Source organism: Pelecanus crispus, chromosome 5 (assembly GCF_030463565.1).
Source record: "Pelecanus crispus isolate bPelCri1 chromosome 5, bPelCri1.pri, whole genome shotgun sequence".
Classification (NCBI taxonomy): Eukaryota; Metazoa; Chordata; class Aves; order Pelecaniformes; family Pelecanidae; genus Pelecanus; species Pelecanus crispus.
This window is the reverse complement of record NC_134647.1, coordinates 11,393,087-11,419,838: the sequence shown is the minus strand read 5'-3', so window position 1 is coordinate 11,419,838 and position 26,752 is coordinate 11,393,087. Positions and strand designations below refer to the sequence as shown.

The following is a 26,752-nucleotide window of genomic DNA, read 5'->3' as shown; positions in this document are numbered from 1 at the left end:
TCACATTTGACCTGTCTGGGGTAACAGGTGACAGTAAATTGGAAAAGATGGTAAAAGATGTTTTGAGGCACTTTACCAAGCTGAAGACTGCAGCGGTTTGAGGAAGGACACGAGTACAAAGTGCAAACTTTGGTTCTTTTTGAGGTTGTATTCATTACTGTGCTAGAAGTAAACTTGGCAAGCAAGGATTTGGAGCTCCTGCCTTGCCAGCTGGGAGCCCACACCCAGGGTAAGCACACAGCCCTTCTACAATGGTTTTGTCACAGAAACAAAACCTGGAAAAACAAAGAGTGCTTTGCTTCCCTGGCGGGAAGGCAACCGCTGAGGAACTGCCAATGGGAATCCGGGATGGCTCAAATCTAGATCCCACCATGAGGTACCACAGGGATCCAAAGGTGATGACATCTTGCAACTTACAGCATCAGGACAAAATGCAGACTGGCTGTTTCTCTGGATGCTGGATGAAAGGGTGAAGTCCAGGGAGCATTTAGAGTCTTCTTTGGAAGGGGTAGAAACACAAGATCCCCTGTTTGCCCTTTCTCTGGTGCCTACCCCACACTCAAGGATGTCTTCAGCTCCGGCAGCTGTGCTCGCCTGGGCTGGGTGGAAGGTGTGGGTAGCTGGCTCTCCTGCAGCAGGCTCTGCCAGCCTCCTGATTTCTGGCTCTTGGGGATATGTGCTCACTGTGGGAGGCATGTGCAGAACTGTCAGGAGCAGAAGCAGTGCAGGCAGCCTGAATCACATTCCTCTAACCCTCTTTCTCAGCGGGACGCTTATGCCAGGGCTGTATTTCCCCTTGACTGATTACCTCTGCCATTGTGGGGCTGACATCTTACACAGGAGTCCTGCTTGGTCCCTTATCATGGGAGCATGAGGAATGATGATTCCCCAGCGACACCCATCGATGACAGTGAATAATAGCTGGGAAGGGAGGCAGACGATAGTAGGAACGTGTTCAACAGAGGTGCTGTTATTCTTGGGACACGAGGCTTCTGCAGAGGAGGAGGAGAGCTTGGAGGGTGGATGGGGGGGTCCTGTCATTGCTGATGCTCTCTAGGGCTCAGCAGCTGGAGAGAAACATTGGCTAAGGATGGTCAAAGCTGGGAAGGAAAAAAAGTGAGGAGGGAAAGGGATGAAGTGAAAGGAGCTAAGAGCCACGCTGGAGAGCATACAGACAGCCCGGTGACCTCTGGTGCGCGAGGGATGAAGGAAAGAGCCTGTGATTCACTATGTGGACCATCTGGGTGATCATCTTCTGGATTTCAACCGTCCTGGTAGGTGCTCAGAGCTATTTATTCCCAATTGCATGGAGTCACACGTTGTCTAGGAAAGTGCACCTCTATTCCATGAAGTCATGTTGTCTTTGTTTAAAAAGGTCTGTGTAGAAGCTGGAATTTTTTGTTTTATTTTTGCTTCTGCTGCTTCCTGCACTAATTGGCAGTGGCCAGATTGCTGGATGCCTCAGTTTCCCCACCCATATAAAGACAGCAGTGTTACTAACCTGCTTTGGTAAACATAGCAGTTTCTGTGATGAAGGAGAAAAGATTTTATGCCATTTAGAGAAGCTTTGCTGATTTACACCAGCAAGCAATCCCCTAAGGGGGAATGCCCACCACTACCAAAGCCTCCCTTGACTCTGACTGAAGGAATGCAAAGCTATGTTTGACCCATAAAGTTTGGTTTCTTTCTTTTAGCTTTATCACTTTACTGGGAATTTATGTGGCAGATTGTCACTGCTGAGCTTCAGGCGCTGAGACTGGTCAGGAAGGACAGCTGAACCGGGGCTGTGATCTCCAGGTGTTGCACAGCTTATTCCTATTTCGAAAGCATATAAAACCAAGACTGAAATATGTCCAGCTTGGGTGTGAGAAGTTGGGAAAGGATCAAACTCTTGGCAAATGTAAAAAAATCACCGTTTCATTGCAACTAATGGAAAAATCAATCTATCTGTCCCAGCAGGGGATTTGGTTCAAACTCTGAGAAAGTCCAAGGTCTGCCTAGACATTTTAATTGCAGAGTGAATGCAATCTGCAAACTTTTTTGCCTTTTGATCATCTTCCACAATAAAAATAGTGACTGTGATGGTTTTCTTGTCATTTTGTTTTTGTATTCTTATTACCTAAAGGACTCTGTAAATAGATGTCATTGCTCAGGGTGCCACTGAGAGCTCCTTCCACTTGTTCTCTTTCTAATCGTTCAAAATACCTGTTTTGATTTTGCCAGGCATCTTTTGTTCTCCTTTAAATCCTCTCATTAAACTAAACCCACTTACTTTCAAATTAAATGGCTGTGAATTCTGTAGCTGCAAATACTATTTACATTAAATAGCATTTAGATCCATTCATTTCACAGGTTAAAAACTATAGTTGGCTGTTGCTATCAATATCACAAACTGCAGCTTTCTGCCTGTTCTGGACATCTGGTTATCACAGCTATTTCTGTCTTGGAATGGTTGTGGTACTTTATATTTTCTTTAAACAAAATATGAGGATGTCTTGCCCTCTCATGAAAATCTGACAGCCTGTGAGCTGGGAGCTGTTTCAGTTTAGGAAGAGACGAAGAAACCGCATGTAGAGGAGCCCATATTCTTCCTCAGTTTCAAGGCGTGGGGGCAGGCTGTTTGCTCCCAGTTGTGGACAGTAAACACGAGCGAGACTGAGCGCAGCTGGTAGTGGAGCGGGGTTATCTGGCCGTGACACAGGAAATGGGATTTTGCATCGCCCAGCAAACAGCCGTGCTGGACCTGCGACAGCCCCGCTCATGCCCAGCCTGCCCCGTCGGATGCCAGCATTGGCAAAGAGCGACCGAGGGACAGCGTTTGTGGAAAACAAGGTCTTTAAAACAGCACCTGGAGGCTCTCTGCTTTCTCTGGGTTTAAAATCTGGTTACCCACACGTCTATTACCAGACAGCGGTATCTGATCAGAAGAGTAGGGTGGACATCACTTGGCAGGGTAAAACAGTAATTATAAGGCATTAACTACACCATATTCCTGCTTGAGCAACACATTTTATGTAAGACAATAATGCTCTATCAGATGATCAGGGTGGTCTTCACAGCTGAATGTTCTAAAAGCACGTGGCCTCATTCTAGCCATAAAGAAATAACGTAGTCTTTGAATCTCTTTCTAGAATAAAAGCTTTCTTAGGACCTAGGAACAGTGTCCACAAGATGTATAGCCTTTTTTAAGGTGAACAAGTTTCCTGTTTCTGAGATTGTTACTAACGTGATTGCTAGAATTTTTTTTTTTGCGTATGTTCAATATTGTCTTGAACAACCCGCATGCAAACTAGACCAGTTCTGTTGGCTGCTCAAATGCTCAGCACTAATATTGTTTTTTAATGTATTTTCAAGGGAACTTTTGGACAGAGATACTACAGCAGAAGTATGTTGTAGGTCTTAATTGTCACATTTGTACTTGTGAAGTCTTACAATGTACTAAATTGCTTTACTACTGGTAATCAAATAGGTAACAGCAGAGAGTGATAAATAATGCACATTTTAAAAATCTGTCAATATTTAGAAATTATCAAATTCAGCCTTCAGCTAACAACCAAAACTACTAAATGCAATTACATTTCTTTAGATATGTTACTCCAGTCACACATTTCTATTTTTTCAAAGTTTAAATGGATTTTAAAAATCTATTTTTTTCAAATATTACATGGATAAAAAATGCATTTAAATCCTGGCAGCAGAGATTAGTTTATTTCATATGAATTCTTTGCATGTGTGATTCCAGAAAATTCATTACATTATGCAAACCCAAATAGTTTTTAGTTTATTTATTTCATGCCACACAAAGACAAGGGAGAAAGATTCTGAAGTTAAACACAACAGACCAATTAGATGAGGCATGATCAAACTTTGTTCAGAAATAGAGTACCCAGAATACTTCCAGCCAAAATGAGTAGCAATATAGTTGCTGATGTCTGTTAGGCTAAAATTTAATTGTAGAAAAGTAATAGTACTCATTACAAGGTTTTCAGTGATCATTCTTTCTCCTAAATTTAATCTGAAAGTGATCAGCAATGCTACAAGATTGGTTAGGTTGAGTAGTAATATGATGCTGCTGGGTTAACTTTTCCTGCACGAAGCATGTAAAAAAATTCTGTCATCCAATACTTTTCAAATAATACATCCTGATGACTTGCTTTTAATCTTTTAAGTATGTGTGTGTATATGCATATGCATATATATATAGGTACATATAAGTTCCACAGTGGGAATTTATAAAGATTTTTGGTTTTGTTCATGACAGAGGAATTATCTAATTTGTTACAATGGGAACCCACTTACATTCAGTATTTTTATTGTCAAAAATAATATAAACTGGTAAAATAATAGAAATTATAAAAGTACTTTTTTGCTGCAAGATATAACAACTGGGACCTTGTCCTGCAAATTATTTTTAATACATGCCATTTTAATGGTCGGTAGCTGTTTTGTACATTCATTTTGGTCCAGCTACATATAACATAAACTGCACATTTAATTGCTACATCAGGATTGAGGTAAGACTAACATTTCCACACTGCTTTATGAGAAAGGAGGGTGGGGCAAGGCGGGAAGGTGAGAAAATGGCCTTAGGCCAAAGTACCGTCTAGGTTCTCGCAAAAATCTGGGTGAGATTCTGCTTTCAGGTTGGCTCCTGCAGCTTCCTTATCAGTAGTGGTGAAAAAGGCTTGGGTGGTCTGTGACCAGCGGACATATCTGGATCACTTGTGCCCAGCAAAATGACCTGCCAGGTCTATGGTTTAACACTGCTGGGGGCGAGTAATTAATTCTCTGTTGCTCTAGGAGAGTCCAGCAGTGCTCTGGATGTTTCCGCAGTCTTTTGGAAGAACATCCTGCTCATTTACTTAATTTAGCAGAATAAGACATTCATTTTTCTCAATAACAGTAATGTCAGCAAAAGGGAGAAGGCAGAAACTCAGTCTGTGCTTGCCTGCTGCTACTATAAAAAAGCAGACTTAATTAGGAAAAATTGACTGTATTTCAAGGAAATTGACTGTATTTCAAGGAAATATTGCCCACAATCAGTTGATAGGGTTGCATGGGGAATGTGAGCATAAGAAGGGTAAACCCTGTAGAGGGGATCTAAGTTTTAAGAGGAAAAGTGATTCCACTGCTTTTAAAATTTGCAGATCAGAGCTGTCCCACCTGTCTGTGACCTCCTGAGTGTCCTGAAAAAGGAGGAAGAAAACTGTGCTGAGACTCTCTCCCTGGAGGCAAAGAACAGAACGCCTGAAAACAATCTGCTTCTGAGCTCAGGTAAAGGATGAATGAATGTGCACAATAAAAACTGCTCTCAAGTGAGCTGGGTGGCCTCAAAATAAGATACTCCCATGTTCCTTCCCATAGGACGCATGCACCTTGTATGCATCTCTCATTTAGGAGCAGAAAACCAGGTAAGATCTGTTATAAGGCTCTGAGAGTGGGATTTTGACCTTACTGTGACAGCAGGAGTTGTAGGAGCCTTCTGACTCAGCTGCTCAACTGCAGTCCTCACAACTAGGGAGCACATCAGCAACAAAATCTTTCAAATTGCAGAAGATTTGGAATTATTCATATCTTGGACAAGGATATTTTTATAAAGTCAGCCCAGTAAGTGCAAATTTACTTAACTATATTTGCCTTCAAAATCAGTGAATACCAGCAGCCAACATTTAAATCACATGACCTGAAGGTCCTCATTGCTTCCTCCTTGCACTTACTGTCACATAACAGAACTCTTGCATTTCAGAGAGGATGTATCATCATATAAAGAAGTCTTTTGGCCTGGGAAGGTCTTGTGGTACTGAGTCCTCATCTTGTAGACTTTTCTTTCACAGCTGAGCAAGTGCATTCGTGTGCAAGGGGTCTCAGAGAGATAACTGCAAGCAATTATTGAAGCTTGCCTATGAACTGAATGTTAGCTCTCCACGGCAGCAGCTGGGTCAGCATCCCACAGAGTACATTGGATGGAGGCAACAGATGTGACTATTTTTTGTGTGTGACCAGCCATCGTCACTAAGGATGGGCTTGTGTCATTCACAGCATCTCTCAGACATGAACTGTTTCTGGGTGACTTTTGTGGACCATGACACGGCAAGGTCCTCACCAGTGAGGAAAATGAAGAGCTCCCGTGAGATGTGCTGTGTGCAGGGTGTCCTGGCCAGAGATAAGCTACCATGTGGAGCAAGAGTTGAGGCTTTTTCTTAGTTTCAAAGCCTTCCTCTCTAGCAGAGAGTGTTGGAGACACAGATCTGTTTCACTATGACCTGGCCCAAAGCAGGACTCGGAGGGAAGATCTATTTCTTAGGATGCTTAGCATTTTTCTCCGTCTTTGTTTTATAACTCTGAGCCTTGCAGACTGATGGATATGAGGAGAGCTTCAGGCCATTAGACCCATGTAGCAGTGACAGGGTACCTCACGGCAGGTTGCCAAATACTCCAGAATACAGATCTATCTCATTACATATAAGAAGTTGGATGATACGAATAAATCAGTATTATTTGTTCCCTTCCCTGCTGCCATTCACTGAAGAGGAGGGGGTTTTGACAACCTATCTATTTTTCTGCTTTGATCCCATGACATGGCTCTAATGTTGAGCTCTCCATTTCCTCTGCACCAGAGCTCCGAAGATGCAAACAAGTTAAACTTCACAGGACCATGCAGGTGTGGACCAGCACTAGCATTAGCAAGCAGTACCGTTGTACAGATGGTCCCATTTTATCTCAGTCAAATAGTAGCTCCTCAGCAGAGACATAATCCATTTTTAAGCTGGATCCAAATCTTAAAAATTCCCCCAAGGCCTTTTGTTACTGGAAATTTTTAAACAGGATAATTCTACTCTCTGTGCCCCTCTCACCAAATCTACAGAGACATAAGTTAAAAGTATAGGATTGTGTTAAATCTTTGAGAAAGCATTTCCAATGGCTGCCAAAATTACTCTTTTAACGTCACAAGTCAGGTCAAACAAAGCATACTGCTGTGGGCTCAGGGCTAATCATGTAGCAGAAAGCTTTAAGATGAAAGTGGCCAGAGTGACTAAGCCCCTCTCTGTCTCTGTAACTCTGCAAACACACCTCCTGGCAGTGAAACACCAGAAAAATAAACAGGGGTGAGATGCACATCTTTCCCCAAGTAATGGTTCCTGGAGAGAGAGCCTAGGAATTTCCTTCTGCTGGTATTTACTCAAGGAGGGTTTGTTACCTTGGTAAATGATGGAGTAATGCTTTTATTCTGGGAAATAATGCATCGGAAAATACCTCCAGCCTTTGATTATCTGCATGTCTGAGGTCCATGTGCAGGAAATCCCATACAGGAACTTCAGTTTGAAGAAGAGAGAAACAAAGCTCTGGGGATTCAGTGCATGTCCTTGGTGGGTCACGCAGGGAGAGAGAAAGGCGGCTTTGCAGGGTGTAGATCGCCTTCCATACCCCATCCTTCCTGCACTTACCCCAGAAGCTTTGACTGGTGCAGGCAGGAAGAATGGCAAAGCAGAGGACAAGCTTCCACAGTGCTGTCTCTGCTGCAGTGCTCACATCTCTGAAAATGGCACAAACACACAGGATTAGTTGCGGGTGAATCAGGCACAAAGTACCTGAGCAGTGTTTCTTATCTTCCTGCAGTATAAGGAAAAAGGGAGTCTGCCCTTGTGATACCGTTAGCTTGGAGGAGGGAGAAGTGTTACATTAATGTAACCCAAGTCATAGTTATGCTGTTCTTTGTGCATGAGTGAAGATGGGATAATTCTCTCAGGTGCAGGGAGCAGGGGAGGCAAGCTGCTGGAGGTCTGGGACCTCTGGTTGTGGTGACACTGTGCATTGCTGCTAGGGGAATGCTCTATTTGCTACTTGAGGGAGGTCCCAAAGAGCACAGGGGCATCAGGGAGGTGCTGCTGTGCTTTGCCTCCACCCAGGAGGCTCTTTAGCTAGGTAGGGGTGGGCGGCACCGCCTTTGCTACGCGAGGAATGGCAAGAAGCCCAACCACAGGAGGAGTAGCTCCACTGGTTCTTGTTTTCTCCTCCTGGGAAGACACCACCCCGACATCACAATTTTGCCAGGTTTTTCTGTGCACGGAGCCTGATTTGGGGGCTTTATGCCAGTGGTGTTGGTATGAAGGTTCGATAACCCAAAAAATGCAGCATGGCTAGGCATAAATATCACCCAAGGTGATGCTACATTTGCCATTAAACTCTTGCTTTGAAGTAAATGGTTACCAAGTCCTAGAAACATTGGCACAGTGAGGACACCAGAGCTGAGGTGCCCTGGCTGTGAAAAGCTCTGTATTTCCAGGCACTAGGACTGTTGTGCAGGAGGAAATGAGCACATTTTTAGAAAGGTAAATATTTCTGTCAGGCTAATGGAGGCTGGCCTTATAAAGCATGAAGCATTTGAAGAGAGCAATCAGCACTTCCTCCTCTCTGCTCTCCGTGAGCATGCAGAGCATTTGGCACACGCCAGGACCCTCCAGGCATGCTCCAGTGGCCTCTTTTGTCACTGTCATGTTACAAAACCCACAGAGGAGGCTTTGCTAAAACCAATGACAGTGAGCGGAGGCAAAAGGGAACCAGCCGGAATGATTTCAGCCTATGTCTGAAGAAGAGCAAAATAAGAAAGACCAGGATTGCAGTTTCTCTGTAGCACAAGGGGCATCAACTGTAGGTCTTCTCTATTAACACTCTGCACCACAGGCCAAAATTCATCCATGCCAGCTTCTAGCACCTAAGCAAGATGTCTAAGTCGAGATCACCATCATGCTGTGCTCCATTGACCATCAGCTCCCTGATGCATCTCTGCCAGCCCTGGCAGAAGGCAACACATCCAAGCTGAGGTCACAGCTGGAAAAGCCTCCCTCACACCCTGACTGTAGAAGCGGAGCATGACAAGCCCAGCTTTGAAATAAGCAGCCCCTGCACCAAAGTGAGGGAAATGGGGTGAATCTGGGTAGTGTTGGTCAGTCCCTGCAGATGATGGAGGCCTCAGGTGCAGAATGTGCGGAGAGGGCACGGGCTTATGCCTGCAGAGAGCCCAGCAGCACTCCAGGTTCAATGGCTGCTCTGAGATGGGTCCTCCAACAGGCAGGTCACACAGTCAGAGACCTGGCCTCGGAAAGAACAACAGTGCAGGCAGATTGTGCCAGCATATTGGTAAATGTGATGATCTTCCCTTTACAGTCCTATGTACTGGCAGAGCTTGGCAAAGTTTTGCTCTCCTGCAGCAGAAAAGCCACTGAGACCCGCAGCCAAGCCCAGCAAGTGGTCCATTGGCGTTATTCACTCCAGCACAGTCTTGGCATAATAAAGGAGATGAAGAAGCAGAGGAGTATTTATGGTGGTACAAGGATGACACTGATGCTGTTCCTCTCTGCCCTTTCCCCAGTATTGTTCTGAAGCTGCATAAACTCCTAGGCAAGTTTTATCTTCTTCTGTTTACAAAAGGATTATGTAAGGAAAGCATGAGGGTGACTCAAAGTGGAAGCTTTAGAAAGACTGAAAAGTGAGCTAAAAAAATCATATCTGATTTCCTTCATCTTTCCAGGGCCATTCAATAGCCACCATAAGACAGATGGGTACCCAAAGGCCTGATGCAAAGTTCACAATGGCCGAAGTTGCTCTTTGTCTAGCTAGTAGAGACCTGTGGAGTCAAGGACCAGAACAGGATGGGCCTGGAGCTTGCTGGTGCAGGTCTGAAGCAAGCAGGACCTGTTCTGTCCTATCCAGGTCTCGACAGGTCTCAACAGGACTTGCTCTGTCTCATCCAGGTTGCTTTTCAGAGTACCGAGCATCTTTGTTCCTGTAGCTGCCTTGGTCCTTGGGAGACATTGCATGGTGTTTCGTTGCTTGGAGATGTTTCATAATGTTTCGTTGCTGGGAGAAGTTTCATGGTGTTTCACCACTGGGAGATGCTGCATGGTGCTTTTTATTGCCCCCCCAGGCAGATGTGCTGGAATGTGGGATAACATGAGCTGCTGGCCTTCGTCTGCCGTGGGACAGACTGTCAACGCTCACTGCCCTGAATTCTTCCAGATGCTGACTGGAAAAAAAGGTAACACTAAAAATATGCTTTTCTTGCCCAGGTTTTTTCTATTGTTATTTTTAAATGTGTTATTTACAAAGATGCCACTGTCAGGTCTGAACTTGAAGTGAAATTGTGTCCCTGCTTCTTTTAAAGACTGATGGTCACTTAGCAGCTCTGTTTCCAACACTAAGCTAAACGTGGGAAAGCCTGGAATTAAAGTAGCAAGATGTTTTAAGTGTTTATTTTTCTTAGCCAGGTGGAGAAAAGTGTAGGAAGTAAATACTATCCTGAAAAGCATTTTTTTTTGTGCGGTTTCTTAAAGGAAACAGTTTTCTCCACTCAGGCCCTGTGTTTATGTATTTCTGTCCATCTTTCCCCTTCTAATAACTCTTAGAGCCAGTGGCTGATCTCAGCTGAGCTTGACGAGGACAAATCTTCATACAGTGTTACGTTCATACAAGTTTTGACAAAACAGCCAGCCAGGTAGGGGGAAAAGATCCTTTTTTTGCCTCCATCAAGAGGAAATCTGCACTGGGGGTTCATCCTTTGGCTGTGACAGGCTCCACACAAGTGGCACAAATTCATGGGAGCTCAGGTTTCATGGCTCACTAAACAACTTACTCAAAAAGAGGTGAACTTGAGCAATGTTTGTTGTCCTTTCTCTGGGATTTCTAAGCTAGAAATTAAGTGAAATTTATTCCCGGTATACTACAGTAATCATGAGACATTAAGTAGGAGTTTCTGCCTGCTTTCTGTTCAGTTCTACTTTTCAGCAATGCCCAAGAAATATGCTTACATTTCTCTTTAGTGAGTTAATGATTCAAATTGGAAGAGGGTTTTGCATTCTTTGGTTACAGGACACGGATTAATGAGGTCCAGTACTTACAGAAAAGGAGACAGATTCGTTTTATGGGGGGAGGAATGGGAGACAAAGTATTAGATTGTCTAATAAAGATTAGATAATTCAGAGGAGAAGCACTTAGTGCTCTTTAAATAAAATAAGACATGAGCCATTCAGATTAAAATAAATACCGTGCTGCTTTCTGTACACACAAACAGTAGCTGCCTATTTAATCCTATCATCTGGTTTAAAGACAGAGGATAAACCACACAAAGACACAGATCGTTGAGGAAATCATCCACCCGGCATGCACTCACAAATCTTTAGCATAGTGATACCGGCCCTTAAATGTATTAACTGAAATCCCTGCCGGTACAGCCACTAGAGGGAACTGCTCCCTGCCTCCGGCCCTCGCACTGGGGAGCAAAACAGGAATTTGTACATCCAAAGGTCATAATTACATCTCAAATGTGCATTGCATTATCTTGGACATAGTCTAACAGCTTTAAACTTTAGTTGCCCTCCTTATCGAGAAGCTGAGATCTGAACTACTTCTGATAAGCAATAATCAGAGTGACCATGTTCAAAACAGAAACCCAAGACACGGTCCATTGGCATTTGCATCTTATTTCGGTCTCTGCATCTGGGATTTTGGGTCAAGTCAGCAATAGTTTCTTCTCATTCTCATAGCCACATTATTCTCTGATTTTATACTGTGGTTGGCTCGTGACTCATGCGTTTAATTACTCCTACAGTCGTTGCCCTGTTTGAAGCAATTTTGCAAAAGAAAAACAAAGATCTGTTTGCTTGGAAAAAAAAGCAAAAGTTTTCTCTCCTCACCACTTACAAAGCAGATGGGCAGCCACAAATGCCAAAGACCCATACGTTAAGGGATGCAGATAGCTCTGAGCTCTGACCAAACCCTGGTCTCCATGCTGTTGAGCTTTGTGCTGACATCTTGACTTGCATTTGCAGCCCAGACTGTCTGGTCCCTTCCCAGAAAACAGACCAAAGAAACAAAACAATCTGGACCCAAGTAACATAACTGAAGTTCACATCCAGACCTGCATATTGTGTCTCAGGCAAGAAATGAGGAAAGGCGTGAGGACTGTGGTGATTCAGAGGCAGACGAGAAGGTCACATCAAATGGCCCCAGTTCCACCGCCATCCCTTTAGTCAGTGTTCCCCCTTGCCTAGGCAACTCCAAAGGCCTCCAAGGCACCAGTAAACACCAAGCACTGATTGTTATACAGACTGCAGACCGCAAGTCCGCTCCGAGCACGGCAGGCTGCAGTTTCCCCAGTGTGTGTGTCACCTATAAGCAAGTAGCATTGTTAAAATCATGCTCATGTCCATCAATATAATATGCCCTGCGTAATCTCCCATGCTTTGCATATAATGCAATCACATGCACACACCAACACAGAACGTCACCTCTTCTTGTCTGATCTACTTTGACATCGTCAGGCAAAAACCAGTTACAGGCATGTTTACGAGCAGAACACTCTGCTCTGAGTTAAGTATGAGTGTCTTAATAACTGAAGCTGAAGTAGAGAATTTGCCACCATACCACTCCCTTGCTGGGTGCAGGCTGGGGAGAACTGTTTGGGAGAGCTGTTTCTCTCCTGTTGTTATTGCACTGCAGCAGTGTATAGAAAACCTGTAAAAAGCAAGCCTGGACCTTCCAAAGATGCTAAGCTGGAACAAGATGTTCATGAAAGCATCAGAATAGTCTGATACTGACACACCCAGAGCTCTTCCCACTTGGAGATCTCAGCACATTTGCTGTGCCTTGCAGTTTTACAGAGGTGAGTTCAAATCAAGCGCAGACATGCTGTCAGGTCACCAGAATTAGCCCAGAGGTAGCAGGAGCCCTGCCTCTGTCCTGACGGTCCCAGCAGGGCTCCAAAGAGCACAAACCAGTGCCAAACACTGCTGTATATGCATCTCCCTCCGTTCTCTCAACACAGTGGGGATGTTTTGCAGGAACTCAGTGCCCTGGAGTCCCTATGGCTAAATATGTGGGCAAAAATAGACTTTTATGGTGCCTTCTGTCAAGGCTTCTACTAAGAAGGGCTGCTGATTTCAGGCACTCTCCAAGTCCTTGCTAATATCACCATTACTTCAGCAAAGCCAGGATTTCACTCCATGTTTCTGAAGTGCGGCTCCTACCTGACATATTAATGTGATTAGGACAGCGGGCAGTGGTTTTGCTTCTTTGTAAATGTTTCTCTTCTCTTCAGCACATAACCTACATAACCTGCTAGGGTCATTTTCTTCCAATGAGATTGTAAGGTGTGTAGGGCAGGACTTCCCACTTCCACTTCAGTGCTGAACATGAATATGGACATGTTCAAACCTGTCCTATTCAATGATGTGCAACTTGCTGGGGATCCATCTCACTCAGTTTTAGCAGTCTAAAAGTCAGGCAGCCCAGCAGAAGTGGGTCAGACGAACTGCCCTCTGTGGATTTCTTTCTGAAAATGAGATAAATTCTGCAAATGTCTCTTTTCTTCCACTGAGTAGAAAGACAGCCATCAGAGACACAGTCAAGCATTTAGCTTTCAGAAGGCTAACTTAAGTGGGGGGAATCCCATCCTAGCCTTTAGTTTGCAAGTAAGTAAGGAAATCAGCAGTGTAAGATAATGCCCAGACCTGGCTGTGGGGACAAGCCTTTTAGTTTTCATTTAAATCTCACCAAAAATCTGTGACCATCTAAAGTTTTGTGTTCTCTCCAGACCATGACAAACCACAGTAAGGAGGTGGGAGCATCCAGGAAAGTATCAGGTTTACATGGAGTATGATTCTGTGATTGAAGAAGTCATGTGTTTGCTGATCTTGGAATACTGGCCAAGAAACACCAGATGTACCGAACAGTATTGTTTATGTTGCAGTTAATAAAAACACATCCATCACAGTCATCCCTGAGTGGGTAAACAATATTATGACCCACACAAGTATACTGGGCAAGTATCAACATAATTAGCTCAGCTGTATTTCACCTCCAGCTATGCAGAGTGCACTACCTGGGGGAAAATATTCTCTTTGCTCTTGGAGCAACCCTACACATTGGTGACTGACTGCTGAGGAGAACAAAGATACAACTGGAAATGATCACACCTGGTTTTGTCTTTTTTTTGTTATTACCACACAGGTTTTGTCTACCGAAACTGTACGAGTGAGGGTTGGTCAGACCCATATCCGAGACCCGATATTGCTTGTGGCTACAACATCAATGACACGACAAATGAGGCGAGAGTGAGTTTGAGTGACCACAGATCTGCTGCTTTGGGGCCCTGGGGGAGGAACATGTTAAGGAGAGACCAAATGATGTTGTGATATAACTCAGTTGGGGTTATTGTTACAGGTGGTTTTCAGCATAAATGCTTCCTCCAAATGATCAGAATGGGTCACTCAGGGTAAAACTTCAGTAGCTGATTTTACAAGAAAATTTATTTGTTAAATAGGAGGAGACACCTTTCTCTTGGTATGGGCTGATTTCTACCAGACAGTCAAAGGTAAATATGTGAATATATGTTCCCCTGCAGCGTTCCTATTTCATGACTCTGAAGACCATGTACACCATCGGATACTGCACCTCCCTCGTGACGCTGACGATAGCCTTAGCAGTCCTGGTCTCTTTTAGGTGAGGAGAAGCATCTCCGGTTTGCATTTGGCTAGGACTTCTGGTCACCTCAGCTGACACAGATCCTTCTGTTGGCTTTCAGGGCAAGTTAAAATGGAAGTATTTCTGAAAACCTTCACAGACATCAGTGACAAAAATGGTCTCTGAGTCTTGTCTCCCAGAAAATGTCAGGGCTGCTCTTCATAGTGTGCTCTCCTGTCCTTTCCAAAGTGTAGGTGGACGTATTTTGCAGACTGGCATTTGCACAACCTCCCTGCTGAGGTCTTCCCATGACTTCAGTGTCCCTTGGGCAGAGTGTCTTTCCACCTGCTGTTCTTTTCCCCACTTGAGACTGTGGCTAAAACTTTGCTCTAAGTGCTGCTGCACTGACTTCTGGGAAGGTGTTTCAGGTTTACAGCAGTGATCTGACAGTCAGCTTATCTGCATGCATCCTTATAACCTGGAATTTGTACTTTGCTGCTTATTCAGTGAAATTAATTTCCCTTACAGTAAGTGTCAGGGCAGCACCTCTGGGCAGAAAGAACCCCAACTACTGTGCAAACTTGTCCTCAGGCTGCACAGCTTCCAGACACAGATTATGTGGCGATTTAATACAAAAAATATTGCAGGCACAAGTGCACTGTGCAGACGAACCAAATAAATCCACCCAGGTGTGAATAAACACCTTGGGTTCATGTTACTCCAGAAAGGAGGGAGGGAGGCTAGACCAAGCATATTGGCGTGAAATTGCAATTCTTCTGGCAACGTTCCGCTTGTTTTAGTACCTGAGTGGAGCAGTTGTGACTTTAGCTTTTTAAGGTCCTCTCTAGGATATCTCTCTTGGGAAATGCATTAGTCTTCCTTTCACAGACAGAAAAACAGCGTTCCTAATTTGTCAGTTTAGCATTAATAAGGATTGAAACCTGCTGTTTACAGCCACAAGCTACCTGCGCTGGCTAGGAATGTAGCTTCACAGGATCTCTCTCTCTCTTTTTGTAACAGAAGACTTCGCTGTACAAGGAACTACATCCACATGCATCTCTTCACATCATTCATTTTGCGAGCCTCATCCAGCTTCATCAAGGATGCTGTTTTGTTTTCCTCTGAAGACATGAATTACTGTGGGGCATACACGGTAACCCTCTGCCTTCCAGCTTGCTCCACACCTCAGTTTCCCAGCAGGATCCCAGCAGTAGTTAGCGTGCAGGGAAGAAAATCTCTGTCTCGGCTTTCTGTTCAGCATAAGGGGTTATAGGAGAGGAAGGGTATGCCCTGTCCCTTCTCCATCGCTCAGTCCTGCATGTTGGTTGTTCCTGGCTGAGATTTCCCTGTCTGGGGGGATTCTGCATGTGACAGTAGCATGAGGACACAAAAGCAGCCCAGGCTGGAGCATACACACAGAAACCCAGATGCAGTTCCTCCCAGCTATAGATGCTCTTACAAGTACTGGAGCAGAGGGCATCCAGGTCAGTCTGAAGTAGGTACCTGCATTCATCATCTTGATTGCGTTGACTGGATAGCCACAGAAGACACCAGAAGTTCAGCACATTGACCCAGAAATGCCTAAGCATGGGTGTCTCAGGCTGTGAACACAGGATACATCACCAGGGTGGAGATTCTTACCTGGATTTTAGATCCTGGTAAATGGGGCTGGCAGGAGAAGTACAAGAACACATTAAATATTGCTGACATACTACAGCGTGAGACCTCATAGTAAGATATGAGCTTGCACCCAGAGAGCCCAAAACATGAACCTCCCAACTCTTGAATTGTTTCTTCCTTTTTCTTTTTACTGGCAGCAAACTATCTTGAAAACTTGGGGGGGGGGCGGACACGGACAGGGACGGGGGGGGAAGCACTGGAGGCAACGTTCAGTGCTTTAAACCAAAATATAAGAATTAGGGAGGGAAACAAACAAACAAACAAACAGGCTTTTTTGTTGTTTTATCCCCCCAGTTTTGCTGGATTTTTGTTGCTGAACAACAACATTTTGACATTATGAGCAAATTTTAACTTGTCTTTATCAACCTTTTTTCTTAGGAAAAAAAGATTGACAAATACATTCATGTGCTTCTCTAAGGTGATATTAGTGCTACAGATACTAATAAGGTCATACTAGTGAAACTCCTCTAAGTGAGACAGTAACCCAAACCTGTGTGTCCATGACACATTTGGTTCTTACTACTGAGGCAGTGATTAATGCATTTACGAGTGCCAGTCCTGCTTTCTTGTCATATGAATGCCTGTCTCAAGGCTACCTGTTTAGTCCCCTAATTGCCATAAAATCTCTATTTGCCAAGATTTATTTACAGCACTCTCTGTTAGAAGCTAGATACAAACCCAGGCAGAAGCTAATTATCCTCTCTTTCCTCAGGCTGGGTGTAAGCTCACCATGGTCTTCTTTCAGTATTGCATCATGTCTAACTACAGCTGGCTCCTCGTGGAGGGACTGTACCTCCACACTCTCCTGGTTATTTCTTTCTTCTTGGAAAGGAAGTTCCTCTGGTGGTTCATCGCCCTCGGATGGGGTACTGGTTCTCCTTTCAGTAAGAATAACTGTGGGTTTGTTTTGCCTTTGGGATGAACTTGTGGAGCAGTAACTAGCTTTTCCAATCGCAGGTGCCCCAACTGTGTTTGTGGCTGCATGGGCGACTGCTAGGCAACTCCATGAAAATATTGGGTAAGTCGTGTGGAGCGGGGGAAGATGGCACGCTGCGGGGAGCATGCAGTCCCCACGCAGGCTGCTCCATGGGGTCCTGCTCATTCCTAACCGCTGGCAGCCAAGCAAACCAACCACCACCCCGCTGTGGTGCGAGCCTGGATCCTAGCGTGGGTGGGAGTGGAGGTCCAGCTGAGCAACCCGAGAAAAAGCCTCAAATTTCATTTCAGCATTTTCAAGGGTAGGAGGTAGCCTTCAAGTATGAATTCATCCCACGATGTTTTCAACATCTGTATTTGACTTCCTGATGGGTGAAACTTTGTTCCTTTCTCTTCTCCCTTCCAAAATTTTGAACAGTCGTTGTAATTTAAGGGTAGAATGTACTATTGTCCTGTGCAGGTGGACAGTTTTCTGTCAGAAATGTTGTGCAGCTAAGTAAGAACAGGAAATTAATTTTGTAGAAGAAGGGAGTAGGGGCCTATCTGAAGTGCAAAACAGACTAAACCCCTTTGAAAAGACACCAGTGTTTTGATAACTGACTGCACCTTCTCTTCTATTTTTACAGGTGCTGGGACATTAACACTAATGCCAATACCTGGTGGATCATTAGAGGCCCTGTAGTTTTGTCTATTTTTGTAAGTCTTTTCTGGGACAAGCAGATTCAAACTGTATTTTCAAATATTGTGAAGTCAGAGATCATCTACTCAACATGCTTTAGAAGTGTGTTAATGAACTGATCTTAGACATGTGCCTGAACTGGTGTGACACATGAATTACTGCTTAAGCAACTTACGCTCAGCAGGATTTAGTCAGTAACTAATGCCCCAAAGCTAAGTTCGCCAGGAAAGCTAGAGTGTCCTCCCAAGAAGCGAAAGCCTAAAGAAGATCAGGTTTCCACATCCTGTTGATTTCATATGAACTTGGCTGGCTTGTGGAAGCTTGTTTTGGACTGTTTCAAGGAAGGCTCCGGAGGAGAAACGAAGTGGCTGTACATTTCAGTACAATCGCCTTTGTGTCTCCCGGTCAATGCCCTGTCAACAAAGCCAAAAACAACTTGCCTTACGTGACCATTAGCTTTTGTTTTCAGCGAGGCTGCACACACCATATGTTAGTGGACTGCAATTATACTATTATGGTATTGCTCACTGAAATAAGGCATAGGCATTGAAACTCAGTGTGCACCTGCCCAGTACAAGGCAGTAACAATGTAAAGTACAGTTTGGTGCAAATAATCCTCAACACCTGTGGTTTGAGCATTTGCTGGTGCTCACCTTCAGAGCCTTAGGTACCAAGGGGCTGGAGTTGCTTCTTGGAGATAGTTGTTCTGCCCAACTGAGATGCTCTGGGGCAGACCACTCTGCAATGATCAGTCTGAAACCCTAGTACAGAAACACTCAAGCTGCTACTTACTCTCATGTAACCTGCTGACACTCCAAGTGAGAACCCAAGAGTTGCTTGAGGTTTTTGTGTTGCCAGTAGGAACCATTATGTTTGCAAAGCGCAAACACGCAATGCTTTCTTGGAAACCCAAGCAGCAGAGACAGTGGGTTAAAGTTCTGCTCCCATTTGCCACTGAGCAATCCTTCACCCCCACAAGACAAGCAGAAGACCACACAAGTGATTCATGATCAACTTAATGAGGCCACAGCCTTTATTTTTCTTAACGAATCAAGCCTTATGCTCCAGGAGCCACTAAGCAATATTTAAATGCCAACAAGGCCCAGGCATAATTTAAGCACAGTCTTAATTTATCTTTTGAGGGCCACCTGCTATCCCCTTCCAAGTTGCCTCAAAATCCTGATCACATCTAGCTTAGCCACTTAAGGCAGGAGCCGCCTGCATGACTCGGCCTCTTTACCTAAAAGAGGCTTTTCTCAAGCCCATAGCCACACACAAACAAACAGACAGTTCTTCAGAATTCAGATCTAATCTCTTTATTCCTCACAGCGCACAGTCCTTAGCAGTTCAAAGGGCAGAAAATCAACACCGATAAACTCCTTTGTGCTCCTAGGCTAACATTCATTGCTGTGCTGCCCACGGGCAATCCCTCCCAGCAGGAATCCTGCCGTCCCCCCTTCCCCAGTAGTTTTTCATCAGCAAAAAGTCCTGCTCAGCCTACTCCACTCATGCCTGGCCTGGTGGGTTAAAAGCCCCAGAATCCTCAGACCTGAACCTCCTTTTCCCCCACACCCCCCCAAAATACTTCAGTCTTTCCTTCACGTTCCCCACCCATAGCTCCTCCCAGCTCTGCTCCTTTCTTCACCCCTCCACAGCTCCCAAAACTTCCAGCCCTCTCCAGACACCCTCAGCAGCACAGACTACGCAGCCACAGTTGCTCCCTCTTCATCCAATAATTTCAGGAACCCAGGGACATCCGGGGTCTGTCCCATCTAAAGTAGACCTGCTTCTCTTAGGGAAACCCACCACCTCAGAGCCCTGCTCCGACACCCGCAGGCACGTCCAAGCCACCATGAAGAGGATGCATCGCTGCGATGGTGTTTCCAGGCGTAGGGAAGGGTTAAGGGCCTGCCATGGCGCAGGGTGTTGCAAAAGGGCTGCAGGTGTGGGTCGGCAGGCAGTGCTGGGGCAGGAGGAGTCAGGGCGCTGCCGGAGCCCTGATGCAAAGGGCGGATAAAACCCAGGTCACTCCCTGATGCCGTGAGGGGCTTGGGCTGGCTCTGCCTCCCCTGTGACATCTTTGCCTGAGGGTCAAATGAGCAGAAACAGCTATTGCTTCACCTTTGCCCAAACCGAGCAGCAGATCAGCATTTTTATCTGATATCCACCCTTGGAGAGGGGGACAATGCAAAAGGAAGGACTTCAGTGTCGACTCTCTCCTATCCCCACTTTTAACCATTTTGCCTCCATCATCCACCCAAGAGTACTGAGGGAGCTGGCAGAGGAGCTTGCCAAGCCACTTTCCATCATCTATCAACAGTCCTGGTTAACAGGGGAGGTCCCTGATGACTGGAGGCTTGCCAATGTGACGCCCATCTACAAGAAGGGCCGGAAGGAGGACCCGGGGAACTACAGGCCTGTCAGCCTGACCTCGGTGCCGGGGAAGATTATGGAGAGGTTCATCTTGAGCGAACTCCACAGGCAAGTACAGGTCAACCAGGGGATCAGGCCCAGCCAGCATGGGTTCACAAAAGGCAGGTCCTGCTTGACCAACCTGATCTCCTTCTATGACCTGGTGACCCGCCTGGTAGATGATGGAAGGGCTGTGGATGTCATCTACCTCGACTTTAGCAAAGCTTTTGACACCGTCTCGCATAATATCCTCCTCGGGAAGCTGGCAGCTCACGGCTTAGACAGGCATACTCTTCGCTGGGTAAAGAACTGGTTGGGTGGCCGAGCCCAGAGAGTAGTGATAAATGGTGTTAAGTCCAGTTGGCGGCCGGTCACGAGCGGTGTTCCCCAGGGCTCTGTTTTAGGGCCAGTCTTGTTCAATATCTTTATCAATGATCTGGATGAGGGGATCGAGTGCACCCTCAGTAAGTTTGCAGACGACACCAAATTGGGTGGGAGTGTCGATCTGCTCGAGGGTAGGATGGCCCTGCAGAGGGACCTGGACAGACTGGATCGATGGGCCGTGGCCAACTGTATGAGGTTCAACAAGGCCAAGTGCCGGGTCCTGCACTTCGGTCACAACAACCCCATGCAACGCTACAGGCTTGGGGAGGAGTGGCTGGAAAGCTGCCTGGTGGAAAAGGACCTGGGGGTGTTAGTAGATAGCCGGCTGAACATGAGCCAGCAGTGTGCCCAGGTGGCCAAGAAGGCCAACAGCATCCTGGCTTGTATCAGGAATGCTGTGGCCAGCAGGAGCAGGGAGGTGATTGTCCCCCTGTACTCGGCGCTGGTGAGGCCGCACCTGGAATACTGTGTCCAGTTTTGGGCCCCTCAATACAAGAAAGACATTGAGGTGCTGGAGCGTGTTCAGAGGCGGGCAACGAAGCTGGTGAAGGGTCTGGAGCACAGGCCTTATGAGGAGCGGCTGAGGGAACTGGGGTTGTTTAGCCTGGAAAAGAGGAGGCTGAGGGGAGACCTTATCGCTCTCTACAACTACCTGAAAGGAGGTTGTAGTGAGGTGGGTGTTGGTCTCTTCTCCCAAGTAGCTAGCGATAGGACAAGAGGAAATGGGCTTAAGCTGCGCCAGGGGAGGTTTAGACTGGAAATTAGGAAAAATTTCTTTACGGAAAGGGTGGTCAGGCATTGGAACAGGCTGCCCAGAGAGGTGGTGGAGTCCCCATCCCTGGAGGCGTTTAAAAAACGGGTAGATGTGGCACTTCGGGATATGGTTTAGTCTGGTCTACCCTTGATTAGTCTAGAGTAGACTTGGTAGTGTAGGTTAATGGTTGGACTGGATGATCTTAAAGGTCTTTTCCAACCTAGATGATTCTATGATTCTATGATTCTATCCCAACCCACACTGTCTTTTGGCAGGGAACAAATGGCATCTGCAGTCCCAATTAGCAAGTGGTAGCTCCAGTGCTGTCCCTTTGCTGGCATCCAAAGTAGGGCCAGGCTGTGCAGAGGCTGTCAGAACCCCACAGCCAGAAGGGATCCTGCCGCTGCACCTGGGCTCCCCGCCCTTTGGTGATTTGCCTGGATAATAAGCCTGGATCATCCCCATAACTAAAGCTGCAGCAAACTGGCAGGGAAAGCAGCCAGCACTGGAGCCCAGGGTGGCCGGGCAGGCTGGAGAGACAGTGACTAGAATGGGGACAGGGACACAGGCAGGCCAGCCCCAGCCCCAGCCCCAGCCCCAGCCCCTCTATTCTGCCTGCTCAGCCAAAACACTCCAGGCTGGCTCTGCTGATACCTGGCAGTTACATAAGTGGTTACTGGGCATTTGGTTTTGTTGTTTGGGGTTTTTTTCACATACTTCCTTTTGTTTTTTCAGATTAATTTCATTCTTTTTGTCAACATTTTAAGAATCTTGATGAGGAAGCTCAGCTCTCCTGAAGGACGGAGCAGTGATTTCAACCAATACAAGTATGTCCCTTACATCATGACTTTATGCCACATGAGCCCACCCAAACTCCTCTTGCTCCTTCTACACCAGCTTTCCCCTCTGCTTCATTCTCAGGAGACTTGCAAAGTCAACACTTCTCCTCATCCCTCTCTTTGGGATCCACTACATCATCTTTGCTTTTTTCCCCGAAGACGCAAGCAGCAGCACAATGGATATTCAGCTGTTTTTTGAATTGGCTCTTGGATCGTTCCAGGTAATATTTGACAAGCTATTATTTCTTTAAAATAAGAAAAAGCGGTATAACTCTGCAACACAGCAGAGTCCCAATGGCAAAACCAAGCTCTCTGATTTCCCTTGAGATGCCTCATCCCCGTTCAAAAGCTGAAACTGCAGTTCTAATTCTGTGACCATGGTTCTTTTATCTTTTAGGGCTTTGTTGTGGCTGTACTTTATTGTTTTCTTAATGGTGAGGTGAGTTTTGTGTATATAACATTCTTTTTTTATTGCTCAAGCATGCATCATTAATCAGTAGGATACGTTCTCTAGCGAATTACACATTTTATCTGAGGGTTTTCTTCACAGCTACCTAATGTCACTCCAGAAATACTTCCTAGACCTGGCAAGCCCAAGTAATTGTACGCCAGATGCAAACTTCACCTCTCAACTATTGCAGCCCTTTCGTAAATCAGATAGCATTGTTACTGTCTGGGAACAGAGGGTGGGAGTACCATCCCGCACACAGTCACACTGACAACCAACTGGTTCTGACATATGGTGCTATCATCTGTCATCCCATGGCCGATTTCTTTGCTTGATCATTGGGAGGGAATTTATCACAAGCTGTATCCAAACAAGTTTATTAGGAACTCTCATAAGGTAAAGCTTTTGGAAAAGGGATGGTTTCCTTTGTAGACATTGGTAACTCCCAGGCTTCCGGGCTAGTACTTGCACTCTGCAATGCTGCTGTTGGTAGAGGTGAGGGGAAACATTATACGAATGTGGGAGATCCTGAGGTTATTGGAAGGGAAAAAAAAACCTTTAGTGCCTAAGGTTGAAAGAACAAGTCGCTTTGAAATGGAGGAGGGGTTTGAAATACTTTAACTGATCCTTTAACAGGGTTCAGAGAAAGTTATTTTGAAAAGAAAATCTGCATTTTTTTACCTTAGAGTGCCAAAATGTCCCATTTTTATAACTAAAATAAAAATCTTGGAAAAATCTAAACCAAACACTTACTAAGGCCAACTAGACTTTGTCAACAATTTCATCTGCAATTAAACAGAAAAACAGGGTAACAGAAAATTGTGTGGCTGTAACAACAGTATCACTAGAAGTGACAAGAAACAGGCCCTACCCTAACCCTTTAAACTGGGGGTTAAATAAATAAATCCAAACCTTGGCAAAGGTAACCTGCTCTCCTTTTCCTGTTATACTGCTCTCCACAATGCAGGGCTCCAAGACAAACTAGCTGAACTAAGTATTTTGTGACCTTTCTACCTAGGTTCAGCTGGAAGTTCAGAGAAAATGGAGGCAGTGGCATTTAAGCAAACACTTGCATCAGCATCTCAGCACCTCAGCAAGTAACGGAGGAAGTGGTTTAACTCAAGAGATGCAGATGGTGAGGTCAAGCCCACCAGAGCACAGGAGAGCAACCCTCCAAAGATCAAGCGTGCTTTAACATTGTATGCCTGGGGGATACCTCCATGCTCAGATACAAATGGTTAAGTCCCATGGAGCATGCTGGGAGTCTTGTGTATGTATCTGAAAGTGGGACTTGGCTGTAGATCAATGGTTTTTGAAGCACATCTGTTCATCTATATCCTGTGTAGCACCAGAGTTATTTTGCAAGGCAAAATGGGCCAAAACTTTATACTTTTCCTTGGGTTACTGGTCACAGTCATTTGTGCTTCTTTCCACACCAATATTTTTCAGCTGCTATTTCTACATTAAATGTGACCTTTCATTTCCCATGTGGCTCTCCAACGTGTTCCAGGCTAAGCCAGGCTGGTGAGTTTTAGATGTTTCCTATTTCTTCAGCTGTGGAAGCTGGGAAGACATTCAGTTTTGTGCAGTGAAGGTTCTGTGCCATCCTTTAACACAGCTCATGGATTCAAAATGCAAAATTAATTCATCCCTAAAGTTTACCAAGATTCAAACTCTTTCTGTTGTGGTGATGGATACTAAGCACGTAAAGCATGGCTGAGCTAATGCTTCCTACCCAGCTGCATATCCATTGCTCAGGTATGCTCCAGGGATGGTGGCAGGTTCAGAGAGTTTTCTTTGTCTCTTCTAACAGTGGAGATCTTGGAAATAACAGCGGTCCAGTTTGGATTTTTGTATGTTTTTTGAAATGGTAGAAAAAGCTGTTATAGCATATTCCAAGGGTAAGCAAGAAAACTTTAGTAAGATGTCTCTTTCCTATTGTGTCTGTACCTCTGAGACTTGTCCTGCTAGTCTTTGAAGGGAAGCAGTGAAAGCCCTTGGGACATTTAAAACTCAATTGAACTGGACAGTACAAGGTATCTTATGAAAAACACCACCCCAGTGGCTGGCAAAAATCTCTTTACAGTCTATGATCACTCAGCATGCTGAAATCTGAAAGACTGTGCACTGTAATATGCTGTCACAAGGTATTCAAGCTTCTATTACACCTTTATGTTCTTAAGGATAAAATTGTTAAGCAAATTTCCCTGGTTTGAGTTGGAAAGGGATAAAGAAGTCATCCAACAAATGCAGTCAAGCCTCCTACTTGATTTTGTATCTGCATTTCCCTAGTTGGGGCAATTCTTGCCCGGTTTTCTTCAAGAGCAAAGATGACTGAACAGAAAACAAGTGGCATTTATCACACGTCTCCCTCCTCCTGGTCATCTACAAGACACTGGCAAAATGCGCGTGGTATGTCAAATGCTGACCAAGCGGCATTCCCGACCACTCTGACAAAACTGCCCTAACGAGCTTTTATTCACACCAAACCCTCATGGTAGACTTCTGCCATTTTACCAGAAGACAAACACGCAGAGAAATTCAAAGGATGCTTTCAAAGTTAAATTACCTGTGCAGAAGCAGGTTTTCGAGTGCTATTAGCACTGTTTCAAACCCCGAGATTCAGGAAAAATGTCTTTTTTTCTCTGCCAGTGCCGACAGTTAGAGGGCACAGCCTGTATCCCCCCAGTGAAGCAGGCACTGCAGGCAGCAGCACCACTGACGGCAGCCAGGCGAGGAAGGGCACCTCGGCAGAAGGTTCACTCCGGCCTCCCCTGCCCGGTCAGCTTTGCCTGCTAATGCAGGTCACCCAGTGGAGGGAGAGTTGAACCCCTTTAAAACCAGGAAAAAAATCAAATACAAAGCAGTGAACTGTCAAGGGTTTCCAGGAACTAATTTTAAACTTATGTTTTTTGAAATGGTAAGGTTTTGAGGTGACTTCGTCCTTTAAAACTCAGCCAAAGCAAGTGGAAGGAAGAACAGAAGCGGGATCAGTCCCATGACTGGGAGAGAAGTGAAAGCCCCTCCATGCACGTTTGGGTGAAAGATCTCACTTCCTGCTGACTTACCCAAGCCAAGCAGAGCCTCCAACCTTCTTGGGGGTTCATTCTGTCCCAGCATATTTAGCAAGTCAGATACTTCCAAAAAGATACAACCATTAGCCTAATTTTCTCTCTGGCCTACAAATAAGACCAAGAAGAGTGAAGCAACTTGTACGTTCCCTGTCTGAGAATTAAATACTTACCAGTCAGGCCAAAGCAGATGTTTGTTTTAAATGCAGTTGCTTTCTTCCAGCATAAATGGAGAAATATAGATTCAGAGATACCATAACATGTAATTAATTAGATCTGATGCAATTATTGGCTCTCCCACACGCCAGTGTAAGAGCTCAGCCCTGCAGTGCATAGTTAGGACCAGCACTGATGACACAAAGTCAGGTGGAGCCCAGGCTGAGCATGGTACCTATTTATACAGGAGTCCTGGTGAAACAGGGGTGAACCACATGCCCTGAAATAAAACACTGCTGGTTTTTGTATTTAAAGAAAAGTTCTAGCAAAAGTTATTGTTTTCCATGGCCATTTTGGTTTTATTTGACTTGCTTGAAATAACCAAAAAAAGGAAGTATTCCCAGATTCTGTATTACATGTTTGCTTTAGGCATCAAGCACTGGCCTGGTTTGTATGAAGAGCTGAGGCTCTGTAAAAAGCCTCGAAAGTCAGCTGGCAGAGTCTTCAGCTCTTTGGGAAGAGCAAGCCCACTCAGGCAGGTGCCAGAAGCAGGCAGCCCAGGCATTACGGTGCTGGGAGCTGGATGTAGAAAGCTGCTGCTGAGCACCACCATAGTGGGATGGGTTCTCACCTCACCCATCTTCTGCACAGGTGATGCAAATGCACCCTTCCCTGCTGGGGATCTCTCTTGATTAACTGCACGGAAGAATACTGAAGAAATGAGCTACTTGGCTCCGGGAACGCAGACATGTTTATAAACAGATGAAGAGGAACAGGGAAGTAAATCTTAGTGAGCAATGCAAAAAATGGGAGATGAATGGGTGCAAGGCACGCAGACTCCAGCGTCAGTGGCCTGAAACAACTGGCACAGGCTGAACACAAACTCCGTATTCAGAGCTCACCGACTTTCCTTTCTCTAGACTTGTTCCTCAGCAT

At 45.3% G+C, this 26,752-nt stretch overlaps 1 protein-coding gene across 1 annotated transcript; it reads left to right on the top strand.

The window, feature by feature from the left end:
- Window positions 1-1,046: 1,046 nt before the first annotated feature.
- SCTR (secretin receptor) lies at window positions 1,047-23,784 on the top strand. Its single transcript, XM_075710436.1, is given in 15 exon segments — window positions 1,047-1,118; window positions 1,120-1,170; window positions 1,173-1,274; window positions 5,148-5,274; window positions 9,926-10,036; window positions 14,005-14,108; window positions 14,399-14,496; window positions 15,478-15,610; window positions 16,850-17,003; window positions 17,095-17,155; window positions 17,700-17,769; window positions 22,038-22,129; window positions 22,224-22,362; window positions 22,539-22,580; window positions 23,608-23,784. Coding segments are annotated over 15 exon segments (1,533 nt in total).
- The last annotated feature ends 2,968 nt before the right edge of the window (window positions 23,785-26,752 follow it).